Source organism: Propithecus coquereli, unplaced genomic scaffold (assembly GCF_000956105.1).
Source record: "Propithecus coquereli isolate 6110/MARCELLA unplaced genomic scaffold, Pcoq_1.0 Scaffold73, whole genome shotgun sequence".
Taxonomy (NCBI): domain Eukaryota; kingdom Metazoa; phylum Chordata; class Mammalia; order Primates; family Indriidae; genus Propithecus; species Propithecus coquereli.
Window position 1 is genome coordinate 1,837,049 of NW_012153396.1, and position 13,999 is coordinate 1,851,047.

At 44.1% G+C, this 13,999-nt stretch overlaps 1 protein-coding gene across 2 annotated transcripts in view; it reads right to left on the reverse strand.

Annotated features, from left to right (window-relative positions):
* The window catches only part of PKD2L1 (polycystic kidney disease 2-like 1), a 37,250-nt gene extending 31,604 nt beyond the window's left edge, over positions 1–5,646 (reverse strand). Inside the window, exons 1-2 of one of the 2 annotated variants that reach the window (XM_012661679.1) lie at positions 5,041–5,646; positions 4,397–4,510 (exon numbers count right to left, since the gene is read on the reverse strand). In XM_012661679.1, the coding sequence (XP_012517133.1) occupies positions 4,397–4,510; positions 5,041–5,275 (349 nt within the window). In that variant the 5' untranslated portion in view covers positions 5,276–5,646. Of the gene's footprint in view, positions 1–4,396; positions 4,542–5,040 lie in introns of both variants that reach the window. The other variant, XM_012661681.1, reaches the window with a different exon arrangement.
* Positions 5,647–13,999: the final 8,353 nt, after the last annotated feature.

Sequence of the window (13,999 nt, forward strand, 5' to 3'; positions counted from 1 at the left end):
GTCTCGCTCTTGCTCAGGCTGGTCTCAAATCTCCTGAGCTCAGGCAATCCTCCCACCTCATTGGCTTCTTCCTTGAATGCTATTTTTTTACCACCAGTCTAGAGGACCAAATGAATGTTTTGAAATTCCACTAGATAATACAATTACTACCAGTAATTGTTTTAGATTCTTTACACATATTATCTCCATAAGATAAATAATACTATTCTTTTTCTACCAACAAGGAAGTGTTCAAGATCACAAAGTCAATAAGTGGCAGAACACGTATTTGAATCCAGTTTGTCTGACTCCAGTGTTTTCATTATGCCATGGTATTTATCTAATACTAGACATGGGTTCTGGAACATTTGAGCGCAGTCACAGGAACTGACAGGGGAAAGCACACTGGCAAAGGTGCATAGCCAACTGCATGTCTCTCCAGTTCTTAGAAAATAGCATCCTAATAGAACAACACAACAGCCAACCTGCTTTATGCCAGATTCCGGGCTTAGCATGTGTCTTCCCCATCCGTAGGCAGGAGAACTCAGTCAGCATAGTGTCTAGTGTTTCTTAACCTTTTCTTGCATGATCCATCCCCCCAGGAGCCTCTGTAGACATTTTCTTCCTAATCACTCCCCAATCCAATTAAGTTGTAGTACCATAGATAGACCCTATATTTGTTTATGTACTGTGGCCCTTTGGAGGGCCAAAAGCCATCGTAGTATCTAAGGTGGGTTTTTTTCCTTTGCCTTCCTAGAAACTATTTTTACCCACTTGGGGGCTACATCACCCCCACTGAGAATGCTTCATCTAGTTGCAGATAGCCAGGGAGGGCTCAGGGAGGCTAACAGGGAGGTGAGATGCCAGGGAGGTGGGGCCAGGACCTTGGAGAGCACCCAAAGTGGCCCTGCTGAGACCTGTCCAAGGCTCCATGTTGCCTGAAGAGATGCCTGAAAGAAGGTGGCATGGAGAGGATGGGGACTAGGAGACTAGGATTGGTATTATTTTACTAAAGGTTGTAGGAAACATCAGAATATGAAGCCTTCTAAATTCTATTTCATAAAAAGTTCTTACGGGGGCTGGCACTTTGTGGGTATGGACTTCAATTCTCAAGGTTAAAGGTAGTTAAATGGCACATCTTCGGGTAGTTTAATGATTTCAAGATCTTTACTAAGAGCCCATCTCCATAGGAGTTAGAGGTTTTCAGAGGTTTAAAGGTATCAGATTAATTCTCCCTTTCTCCCCTTCCAATGCTGGTTAGGTTCATGACGCTAGAGAATAGTTTTACAGTGCCTGCTGTGAGTTGAAGATAATAGACATTATTTACCATGTGCTAGACAGATACTGTGCCAAGCCATTTTAGTTAACCTTCACGACTATCTTATCAGGTGGGAATGATCATTACCCAAGGCTAAGAGAGATTAGCAAACTTGCTCAGGATCACACAGCTGATCACTGGAAATGCCAGGCCTTGGACCCAGACAGTCTGACTTCAGAGCCCTAGTGCTTACCCAGCATGCTATACTGCCACTAGATTGACTCAGTGGCCCTGATAAGATTTTTGTGTGGCTTTAAAAAAAAAAAACCCATTAATATGCTTAGCACAGAACTATCATCTTCCCCACTCAGCTTTCTCAGAGATAACTCTCTGACCTAAGGTCAGGCTTTTATCCTCTCCCCAGGAGAACTCAAAATTTATCATGTCACTTCTCTTCTTATAACCCTTCAATGGCTCCCCTTGTAGCCTTCAGGGTAAAATCCAAGTTCTTTATCCTGCCTTATAAGGCCCTTCATGATATGCCCCTGCTTATGTGGCCAGCCTCATCATCTTTTACCACTTTGCTTCTCAGACTCTCTGTTCCAGTTGCATTGATTGATGCATTTTCAGTAGACTGTGCCCTCTGTCCTCTTTGGGTCTCGGCACATGCTGTCCCCTCTTCCCAGAAACTTCCTTTTTCTTCACCTCCCTTCCAAGGGGCCAAATACTCTTCATCTCTCAGGTTTCAGCTTAGATACCACTTCTTCTGCTTGTCCTCATAGATCCCCCAAATATGGATACAACAGAAGTAATAGCATCATAGTACTCTGTACTGGTCAGATTGCCCATAGTATGTTTTGTCCAGTACTGAACATCATATAGTTCAGGTCTAGGACAGGCAACCAGTATGGTGAGCATTCTGAAATAGATTTTAATATATACTAGGTACTGAGTTAATAACTTCATGGATATTATCTTACATAATCCTATTGGATTGGGCAGGTACAGATGAGGAAACTGAAACCCAAAGAAGTTAAACAAATTGCTCAAGTTCCCTCAGATGGTAAATGGTAGAGCGTGGTTTTTGAACCCAAATCTGTGCAAATTCAGAGCCTTCAATCTCTGCATACTATTACCTCTGGAAACCATATTATAACGACTGGTTTAGTGATAAAACAGAAATTATTTAACCTGGAGAACAGATGACCAAGAAGCAGCTACCCTCATTCAGACAGTTGAAAAGTTATACTTTTCAACTTCAGAGAATCACAGGAAGATAGATGGCTCAATAGAAGAAAGAAAGTTCTGAAAAGAAGGCGAGCCCTGGAGGGGAAAGGGAAAGGCCCAAGTATCAGCTGCCTATGTGGCGCTCAGCCCAATGCCTGCCACAGAGGAGGGGGCTCCATAAATGGAAGGAAATAGAGTTGTCCACCAATAGAATGAGTTGCCCTGTGAAACAGTGACACTCCCCACAATGGGGCTGATTGGCCACCTGACAGAGCACCATGGGAGGGATCACAGAGAAGAGGTTCTGCATGTTCTGCATTCTTGAACTAGATGACCTGGAAAGCCCCTGGCCACTCAAGGATTCTGCAGTTATTGGACTGAGTCTGTGACTCAGACTTGGCAAGTCACAGCCCACCTGGCATTCATCAGTGCATTGATATCTCAGAAAGTAGAGAACACGAGTGGATGGGACTTCTGGGCTTCCGGAACCCAAGCTTTTACCCCTTCCAGCCCCATACCAAGGAGTCAGAAATGGTCCACTGTAACCCTGGGTAGCTAGAAATCTCCCAATCCTGTTCTAAAGGCTAATCTGGAAATAGAGACATTTAAGTCATATACAGGGAAAGGTTCTGCCTGGAGATTTCAACTGCTATCACAGGATCTGAAAGAGGAGATGAATACTCCTTGCTAGCAGATGGTCAAGACAAAAAAATCAACATGTCAACAAATGAATTTCTGACAGTCATTTGCTGAAAAGAATCGAATGGGCCCCACAAAATGTACATTGGGTTGGTCGTTGTTCCTCGCACACACTGTCTCCTTTCGCTCCATGCTGAGTGACTGGTGGCAAACACTCAAGACTGCCCCATCTGTCGGCACAGAGTGAGTTCCAACACAGCATGGCCAGAGGCAAGCGCTTTCTCCTGGGCTCTCCCAGAGGGCTCACACAAATGAGCCTGGCTCAAAAGATGACAAAACTTTCCATCAAAGCTTATGTTATCAGACTCTCTGCTCCTACTTTCGAAAGATTCATGCACCCTAAAAAGAATAGAGCCTTCTGGAGTATATGAGGCCACTAGTAACCAAGGCGTCTTAGTTGCATGGTCCATCCTACAGCTTTAATCCACACACATCCGCACACAACTACACATACAACTCTATTAAACTAGGCAAACTTCACTTGTGCTACTTTTAAAAGAAGTAATAAACTAAATACAAAATTTTTATCCTCATCTATAGACTAATAGTGTCTTTTTAGTTCCAATTTTATTATTATCCACACTTCTTTGACTCTGTCTTCCCATGGTGTTCCCTTCTGTCTTTTCACTTGCTTCTTGCGACTTAGAGACCAAAGTTTCCCATTTCTGTCTATAGCTTGAGCTTCAGGTAAGCTTCCCTCAATGGCCTGTGGCGTGGTGGTCTCTCACTTGACACCTGTCACCACATCTCTAACCCTCTTATCAAGGATCTGAGCTCTAAGCCCCCTGAATCTTTTTCTTGCTGCCTCTAAAGATGGCAATATGGATCAGATATTGTATGACAGCTAACTATGTGAAACCCATCGAACTGTTTTTTCCAAACAGGAAGGAGTGGCCTTCCACTCTTTACAGAAGGGTTAAAACTTTCACCTGCTGATAGAAAACAATGGCTGCTGAGTCGATGGTAGTAACTTACACTTAAAAACTGGGTTCCCCTTGTAATTCTTGCCAAAACAACTTTTATTAACCACTTTCTAACAATCTACTTTCTTCTCCTCACAAGTTCTTTTTAAACAAAATGCCTTATGCTGAAAAGGCAATAAATTGGATTTGCGTGCTGGTATCCAGAGCTCCCAGAACACAGATCCACAGATGCTGCCTGCAGAAATGTGTGTACAGATACTGCACACATAGGTGCTTATCGCAGGGGTGCACAAAGACAGATGCTACTCACATAGACAGATGTCCGCCAGGAACACGACATATACCAAAAGCTCCCGCAGGGTGGTCTTGACATAAAGTTCCCGGTTCTCAGCTGTGTTCTCAGTCAGGGCTGTTCCCCAAAGTCCTAAGGGGTATTGGAGAGATTCCCAGGATCCCTAAGAGCAGTGTTCCTCCCGGTTATCCCCACCCATCTGTCCCTGGCTTTACCCCTATGGCTACCCCAGCCCTTCCTTACCCATCACCTTATCCCTTGGCTGAATCTAGTTACACCCATGCCTGCCCTCCTGGATCCAGCTCCCTGGGGTGGGCAGGGTGAAGGCACTGGGTAGCAGAGAACAAAGGCATGAAAAGGAAGAACTTGTTCTGGGGAGGGGTACAGTCCAGGGTATCATCACATCCATGTCCTCCTTCAAACTAGCTTCCACACACCCCTCTGGGTCCCCAGGTGATGACTATGCCAGGCTCCCCCTCTGGTAGACCTCTAGATGGGTCTCTGTGTTCTGGGGCATGCAGCTCTAACATAGGCAATTCACAAACCTCAAAGAGACACTGAGATGTCACCTCTTATTCAGATCACATTTTCCCCCTAGAAGCTTTTGGTGACCCCTTCTCCTAACTCCAATATCCCAGGAGAACCCTCCCTCCACCTGGTACCTCTGATGCCGCGACAGATATGGAGGCAGCAGCTGGACACCAGCGTCCTGTGTGCCTTTGTCTGGGGTTCATCTTCAGACTTCTTGGGTTGGGGCTGCGGGGGCACCACACTGGAGACAGTGCAGATCCTCAACGTCCTGTGTGGGGACGGGGGACCACTGTAGGCGGGGTTGTCCCAGGCCCCTCTCCCCAGCTTTTGCAGCTCCTGCTCCTCAGAACTCTCCACAGCATTCATGGTGAACTAGACAAGGGGCCGGGCACCCCAGGTGCTCACTCTCACCTGGAGAAAGATGGAGCAAAGGCACAGCCCTGCCTGGCCCGCAGGGGGCAGGGGAATGGGAGCCTGAGAGCAGCTGCTCCAACACAGCCTCCGCCTCCTGCCTTTTGTAGGGGGAAATCTATGTCTGGTGGGGGAGGGAGCAGACGACGAGGACTGGGGCGGGCAGTGACCATCAATCCTGCCAGGTTCTCACACTGTCCTGTTTGCTGCAAGTCCCAGGGGACAAGAAGAAAGGGGATGTGAGGGAACTGGGAGTTAAGGGTTTGAAGAGGGGAGAGAGGAGAATATGAGGAAGATGTAGAGCCTGGGGGCAGAAGAAGGGATGGGTGAAAGAGGAGAGCAGGGCTGGTGATGAAGGTGCTGGTGGAGGGATGGTGGAGGATGGGCCAGAGATCAGACAGACAAGATGATAAAAGAGCAGTGGGAGGAGCTGCGAAAAGAGGGAGCCTGGGGGCCTCTATTGTGGGTCTGAGCTAATTCCCACTAAAAGCTCCTGAAAGGGCCGATATGGATCCGGGTGGGGCCCAAGGCCAGGCTGAGAGACTGAACCCAGCAGCCTACCCAGACCCAAAGTGCCTGAGGCTCCTTTAATGTCTCACCTTGAGCCTTCCCCAGTGGAGTGGAGAGGGCATCTCCCCTCCCTCACTCCGCCCTTATGGCAGGAGGGAAAGGACAGTGGCAGGAGGAATCCCCACCACAGATACTTGAGGGATAGGGTCTCTGACCCTGAGAACAAGGGGAGAAGGACTGCAGAGTTCTAGGTTGTCTGTATTCTTTTTTCTGAGGCTTACCCTCCCATGGCCTATAGGGAAGGCACAGCAAGAGAAGGGTATTCCTTAAGGGCGTGAGGCTCAGTTTAGGAAAAAGGCTAAGTCTTGATTGGGAAATAGGATCAGAGAGCAAAAGGTGATGACTTGGGACTCCTTAAGGGAGTGGATATCTGGACCCAGCTGACCTGGCAATCTTTCCCTATGGCTGCTAGGCCTAGAATTGTAAGCTGGAGCACAGCATGGAAATATGAGTGATATCAGGATTGATCTGCTTTCTTTCCAATCTCAGGTCTCTGAAGTAAAACCCTGGCACGGCCCCAAGCACATCCCTACCTATGCCCTGCTCGAGCCTCTGAGCACCTGCCCTGGCTCGCCGACAGACATGCACTGTGCCCCAGAATGGGGCTGGTCCCACAAGTGCTGGTAGTCACCCTGCAGTTCCTCATCCCTGAAAGCTGAAGAGGGGGCTGTCCTCTCTCAACTCCTCGTTCTCCACCTAGGGCTACTCTCCTGCTGCACTGGCCTTAAGCCCATCTTCATGTATAGTAAAACGTTAGCCTTTAACGGGACACCAGTCTCCAGACAACACAGGGCTGGACTTTGATAAATAAGTGTACTCTGACTCCTAAGACAGACTTGAGTAAGTAGCTGTTGTACCCTGATTCTGCTGCATGCATCTCCTGCCCCAGGCCCAGATGCTATTAAGAGAAAGAACTCCCTGCTTAGATGGAGCTGAGGAACTGTCAGTGAGCCTTCCTACATAGAGAAGTGCCCATCTCTCCATTTACCAGCCAGTGAGACACATTCCAATGTGCCTGTTTTCTTTTAGAAGAAAAAGGATGAGATACATTTATGGCCAATTTATTTTCAACAAAGGTGCCAAGAACACACAATGGGGAAAGGACAATCTCTTCAATAAATGGTGTTGGGAAAACTGGATATCCACATACAGAAGAATAAAAATAGACTCATCTCACTCTTTATACAAGAATCAACCTGAAATGGCTTAAAGACTTAAACAGAAGACCTCAAACCATAAAACTACTAGAAGAAAACTTGGGGAAAAGCTCCATGACGTTGGTCTGGGCAGTGACTCCTTAGATATGACCCCAAAAATACAGGCAACAAAAACAAAAATAGACAATGGGATTGCATCAGACTAAAAGGCTTCTGCACAGCAAAGGAAACAATTTATAGAGTGAAGAGACAACACACCAATTGGGAGAAAATATTTGCAAATCATACATTGGATAAGGGGCTAATATCCAAAATCTATGAGGAACTCAAATTACTCAATAATAAGAAAACAAATAACCCTATTTTTAAAATGGGCAAAGGATTTGAATAGACATTTCTAAAAAGAAGACATACAAATGGCCAAGAAATATATGAAAAAAATGGTCAACGCCTCCAATCATAAGAGAAATGCAAATTAAAACCACAATGAAATATCACCTTTCACCTGTTGGACTGGCTATTATCAAAAGCATGAAAGATAACCAGTGTTGGTAAGGCTGTGGAGAAAAGGGAGCCCTTATATACACTGTTGGTGGTATTGTAAATTAGCACAGCTATTTTGGAAAACAGTATGAAGGCTCCTCAAAAAACTAAAAATAGAATCACCATATGTTCCAGCAATGCCACTACTGGGTATGTACCCAAAGGAGTTGAAATCAGTATATTGAAGACACGCCTGTGCTCCCATGTTCATTGCAGCATTATTCACAATAGCAAAGATATGGAAGCAACCTAAGTTGTCCATCAACAGATATATGGATTAAAAAATGTGAATATTAAGTGAAATAAGCCAGGCACAGTAAGACAGATGCTCACTTATATGTGGAACATTTAAAAGTTAAAGTCATAGAAGTAGAGAGTAGAATGGTGGTTATAAGAAGAGGGGGACCTAGGGGAGAGTGGATAGGGAAAGGGGAGAGAGAGGTTGGACAACTGGTACAAACTTACAGCTAGATAGGAGGAATACATTCTGGTGCTCAATTGCCTATAGTTAAAACAATGTATTGCATATTTCAGAATAGCTAAAAGAGGATTTTAAATGTTCCCAGCACAAGGAAATGATAAATATTTGAGGTGAGGAATATGCTAATGAGCCTGATTTGGTCATTCCACAGTATATACATGTACCAAAACATCACCATAAATATATAATTATTATTTGTCAATTAAAAATAGAATAAAACTTTTTCAAAATGAAGCAAATGGAAGCATGAGTAATGTGAGATAACATATTTTAATGGTATAGACATTAAAAATTAGGAGGTTTAGAGGGAAGGGCGGGTTCCCTAGAGGAAATGGAACTGAAGCTAGATCTTGATGAGTGGGTGAGGTTTGAGGAGGAAGACCCCCACCAGGTTTGGATGGCGAAGTGCTTCTAGGCAAAGGAACAATAGATGGGGTTTGGGGGACCTGAAGATGTCTGTGATGCTCACAGGGCTGTAGGAGGCAGGCCTTTAGTGCAGTTGGGAGAAAACGGTGGAGGGGGAAGGCCTGAGGTTGTATCATCAGGGTGAGCCCTGTTGCAATTAGGGTTGCAATGCATGTGTGTCCCTGGAGGCAACATGGAAACCACCAGTTATTCAGACAGTGGTTAAAGAACAAAAGGAGGCTTTCTTTTCATTTGGGGCACTCATCTCAGATAATTTTTCATTGATAAAGAAATGAGTAGTTGATTCTTTCACTCTTCCTTTGCCAAAAGGTGATTTAATCCATGTTTAAGAGAAACATTCTTTTGAAATTTTTACTTACAGTTAAAAGATTTCTCCGAGGCGGGCGGATTGTTTGAGCTCAGGAGTTCGAGACCAGCCTGAGCAAGAGCGAGACCCCGTCTCTACTAAAATTAGAAAGAAATTAATTGGACAACTAAAAATATATAGAAAAAATTAGCTGGACATGGTGGCGCATGCCTGCAGTCCCAGCTACTCGGGAGGCTGAGGCAGGAGGATCGCTTGAGCCCAGGAGTTTGAGGTTACTGTGAGCTAGGATGACGCCACAGCACTCAAGCCAACCAAAAAAACAGAGACACACTCTCAAAAAAAAAAAAAAAAAAAAAAAAGATTTCTCAAAAAAAAACCAAAATAAAAGTTTCTCAGTGGGTTGGAAATTTAAGGTAGTCCCAGATTTCTTTCAGATTGTTCTTCCTTATTATAGTTTATATAAATATTGCTTCACCCTAGATATGAGTTATGGGTAGGAGGGATTTTTTTTACCATAGAACACAGCATTCCAGAAAGACCTCATTTCCAATGATGAAAGGCTACTGGCATACAGAAATCTGGCATGTGGTTGAGAAGAAGGGATACAGCTAACATGAGAAAAATTTGAGAGGGAAGCTGTAATCCCCCTTCAAATTCACTGGAGGTTCTGATGTATGAGGAAACACAAAAGAATTACATGTGTGTAGGTTGGCCGAATGGCTAAGGAGTGCAGGTGCCTGTGTGTGGGGTTGGGGCCTGACAGCCACGCACAGATAATTGAAGGTGTAAGCCCCAGAGAAGGAGCAGGATTGTGAAGGTGCTCTTTAGGGGATTAGCTAAGGGTAATGAATGAAAAAAAAAAAGAAATCTTTCATCAGAAAGACTTTCATAATGGGTAAGATTTAAGCAGCCATAAAACAATCTCCCATGAGAGGTGCTGAAATTCCCATCCCTTGAGTCATGTGGAAGAGGCCTATAAAGTTTTGGAAGTGTACAACGCTGCCCTGGTTGGGGAACGGATTTGGTAGCCAAGACTGATCCTTTGTCCTGATGTTTTACAGCTCAATTTCTAAGATGAATCAATTGATAAACAATAAATTTGGAAACTCCCCAGAAGGAAAGAAAAAACAAAGAAAAAGGATGAGGAACTGTGCCAGTATCAACTATCTTGTGTTAAATAAGCTGATTGGGAAGGAAAAGGGGAGCTGCTGCCTCTCACCCATGAGCCTTTTGAACAATTGCAAAAGGCCACTTGACTTGCAAAACTGGACCTCAGGACAGGGGTGATGAACAGAAAGCTAACAGTCTGGTCCAGAGAAGCAGGAGATGGTTTCTGATTCCCTCTGGGTAATTTTGAATTCTGGAGGAGGCTTGTGATCAGCAGGAATTTGAACAGAGGTTCATCATGTGACAAGTGTCACATCTCTGAGAGCTCAAGGCCATGACTGAATGGCTTACTCATGATCACTCACCTGGGCAGAACCCTATTGCTTTTCTCTGCTCAGTGTTAAGCACTCGCTATGTGTGTGGCTCAACTCATATGGCCCCAGCCCACAGGTTATGCAACACAGCTTGAGAAATCCTCTCCAAAAGTGCTCTGCAGGCTGCGATGTTTAAACTTACTCAAGAAGTTGCAAATGTGGTAATCAAGTGGAATCTCCTAATGACTTTCTGTCCAATACCTCTCCATATCTTGAAGCTTCTACCAGCCACTTGACTTTTTCTGTTAAAAAGGACAACCAGTGTCAGGGGAGTCCTGTGGCTCAGGCTGCCTCTTCACCAGTTCAGTAAAATCTCAGAGCCTTGAATTTAAATGTGAATTAAACTCCTGGGTTTATCTGTTGGCTCAGCAACATACTAGTGGTATTGTTCTCAACCAGTTGCTTTTGAGACTTAGTTTACCTATCTGCGCAATCTTGATAATAGTGACTGCCTTGCTGACCTTAAGGACTGTCTTAGGATTAAAAAAAGTAGAATATAGAAGTCTTTACAAACTGTGCACTCTAAAGGACAAAACAAATTTAATTACCTTACAGTAGCATGCATTCTCGTGTACTCCACTCATACACGGCAATTAACCTCATGGTTAAGGTAGATACCTTCAGCCAGGACTTTGTTGACATTGTAGCTGAGGGACGTGGGTTCCAGAACTCTCTGCATCCACACTGGTCCATTCCCATCAGCTGACACCAGTAGAAAGGAATGATGCCATTTGGGCTGCAAAGAATGATGAGAGTAATTTTCAGATGAGAGCACCTCTTAGAGGAGTTTCATAACCACATGACAAGCCTTGTGGCCCACCAAAACCATAGCACTTCTTTGTCAGGGTGCCTCTTAGCCCAGGAGGTGAATTGGTCCCATGGCTTCACCGGGATACAGTTTTTGGTAAAATGCTATCCTAGTGCAGACACTAGGAGGAAGATTAACCCATTTCTGCCACCAGTGCACTCCCTTTTCCCACTATGCCCACCCCAAGCAGCTTCTTCAGTGCTACCCATATCTACCAGATGCTGAAGAAGAGCCCAGAGGCATCAAAGTCTATAGGAAGGGAACTGGTGGCCCATCCCCTTGTAAGCTCTCCAGAAGGAACCCCTGGGGTAAGTCACCTTCCATATTCCAGACAAAGGAACCCTGGGGTGATTCACATTCCAGGGTCCACAAGGAGAGGACAACTTCAAACCACCTTCTGTATTCCACGTGTTGATTCTTAGCCTTTTTTACCTCAATAAAGATAAAGTATAAGACACACTCCATAACTAACCATGGCTCACTATGACAATGATTCATAATGGAAGACATTGGAAATCACTTATCTATCAGAAAGAACCCTGGGCATAAGACTGTAAGCTTCATCAATATACCACTAGTCATCTTTGTGGAAAAAATTATAAAATTTGAGTAGCCCAAGTTTGCATCAACAAACATGGCAGACCAAGTAAGCAGACCTGAGCAGACTAAGTCCAAGGAAGTACACCCCGACTTATTTTCATGTAACAGACACCACAGCACTGTACCAGGGGCCTCCACAAGGCCCTACTATTCAATACGTCACAATGGACAAGCCAGATCCATGAGAAGGTTCAGGTATATGAAGTCCTGGTGCAGCTGTCTCCAGCCCAGGAGGCCAAGAAAATAACATTTTGTCCAATTTCATCTGGGACCTCACAGAGAGGCTGGAGGTGATCCACCTCATCATCAAAATGACCCTCTTTATCCTTTCACTCCCTTCCTATCACCTCCCCTATTTCACAAATCCTGCAGGAATACATTTGCCATCTTCCTTGTCTCCAATGAGGTCTTTTTGAATGAAATCTTTAGCTTTCATCCCATTTCTAGAGGTCTCTCTTAGACATCTATGTCCTTTTGTCCATACCTTATACAGAAGATTAGGCAGATGGAGGGAACCAATCAGACCCAGATGGTGGGAGACAGATGATGCCATCAACAAACACAAGGAAGTTCAGTTCCTTGAGGCCATGGTCATGCCCCACTGCTGAGTGTAGTCTGAACACCATCGTGTGCTCACATGCTCAGAAGCAATCCATCAGCACTATCACTTCAGAGAAGAGTCCCAGCTGTGTCTGGCAGGTTCTATAGCTGATATCAGTCAAGCTACTTGCTGCAGGGTGGGAGCAGAGGAGAGAGCTCCATGTGACTTTGAGACAGCAGGCTAGATAGAAAGAGAGGACCCATGGTAAGGGGAAAAGAGGATCAAGAAAGGCCAGAGACAAGTTTTCACGTTGATGTTTTCTGGCTAGTTCCTCTTTTTAAGTGGCCACATCCTAACATAGGCATTTTCATCAAGGTTACAGGAAGAGGACTGAAGATTGAGTGCCAAGCTACAAGCTAGTTTGGATCAAGTTCACTCCGATAAGTCTTAGGCCACGGTGGGGTGGTTTGGTTTGGTTTGGTTTTTTTCTTTCTTTCTTTCTTTCTTTTTTTTTTTTTTGCTTTTCCCCTTCTCGAACTGTGTGATATATTTTTAAACAGAATTTTATTTTTAAAATAAAAGTTCTTTATAAGATGATACCTTAATTACACTCCTGCAATATAGCCATTATCGTGTAGTTCCATTATCTGTGTTTTATGTACTGAAATCGACAGGATGGCTGCTGCAGAATGCTGGGTGACACAGGGAATACATGCGGCTGTTTTTCCCTGAATTTTCCTTTGAATTCCAACCACGGCCCTTCTACATGTGCCTCCACTTTAGCTGTTTGCCTTAATCTCTACAGTCTTGCTTTCCAGGGTGGTTAATAAAATGCAACACTTGGCATTTTTTATGTTTCAAGAAAAACAGTATTTTATTTATAATAAAATCTGAGTATTTTTAACCCTTTAAAAAAAAAATAAAAAAGAAAGGCCAGAGAGAGAAAGGGAACGTCTGACAGAGGAGCTTGGGGAAGAAGACCCAGGAGAACCCAGTTCTACCCTCAGTGCCACTCACCAAATTTCACACGAGGCGCAGCTGACTGAATGCCCAAAGCCTGTGAAGAGCAGAGATTAGAGAACCAGGGTGATTTTCCAGCATCATTTTATAGTCTCAGGGCAGTGACCTCCTTGTCTCTGAGGGTCCCTTTACAGGAGACATATACTCTTCCATCCAGAGTCCTCACTCCCGTCATTCATTCATTCCAGAAATATTTACTGAGTGCTGAATATGGGTGGGCACCATGCTTAGCTCTAGGGATGAAGCAGTAAATGAGACCATCATGGCCCCTGCCTCATGGATCTTATATTTTGGTGGAGAAGACAGGAATTAAACAAATAATAATTTATGATTTATAATCACACAAAGTACTACCAAGGGAGAAATACAGAGTGCTCCTAGGATATACAGAAGGAGACTGGACTTTCTGAGGCTAATGAGAAATAGAGATGATTTCTACCTAATAACCTGAAAAAAGGAAGCCTACGTATGCAACAATAGAAAAAAAGATTAAATAAATTATGATACATTCACATGATGAGCTATTGTGCAGAAATTAACATTTTTAAATAAAACTTAATGCCATGAGAAAATGTTCATCACATGTTATGGGAAAAATTCTGGCATACACACCTATAATGTAACAGATTCTGAATTTTATGTGTATATTATACCTACATAGTTGCACAGAAAAAAATGAACTAAAATTAGCAATGGATATCTCTGGATGATGTGATTACAGGCCTTTTTATTTTGTTCATTTTTT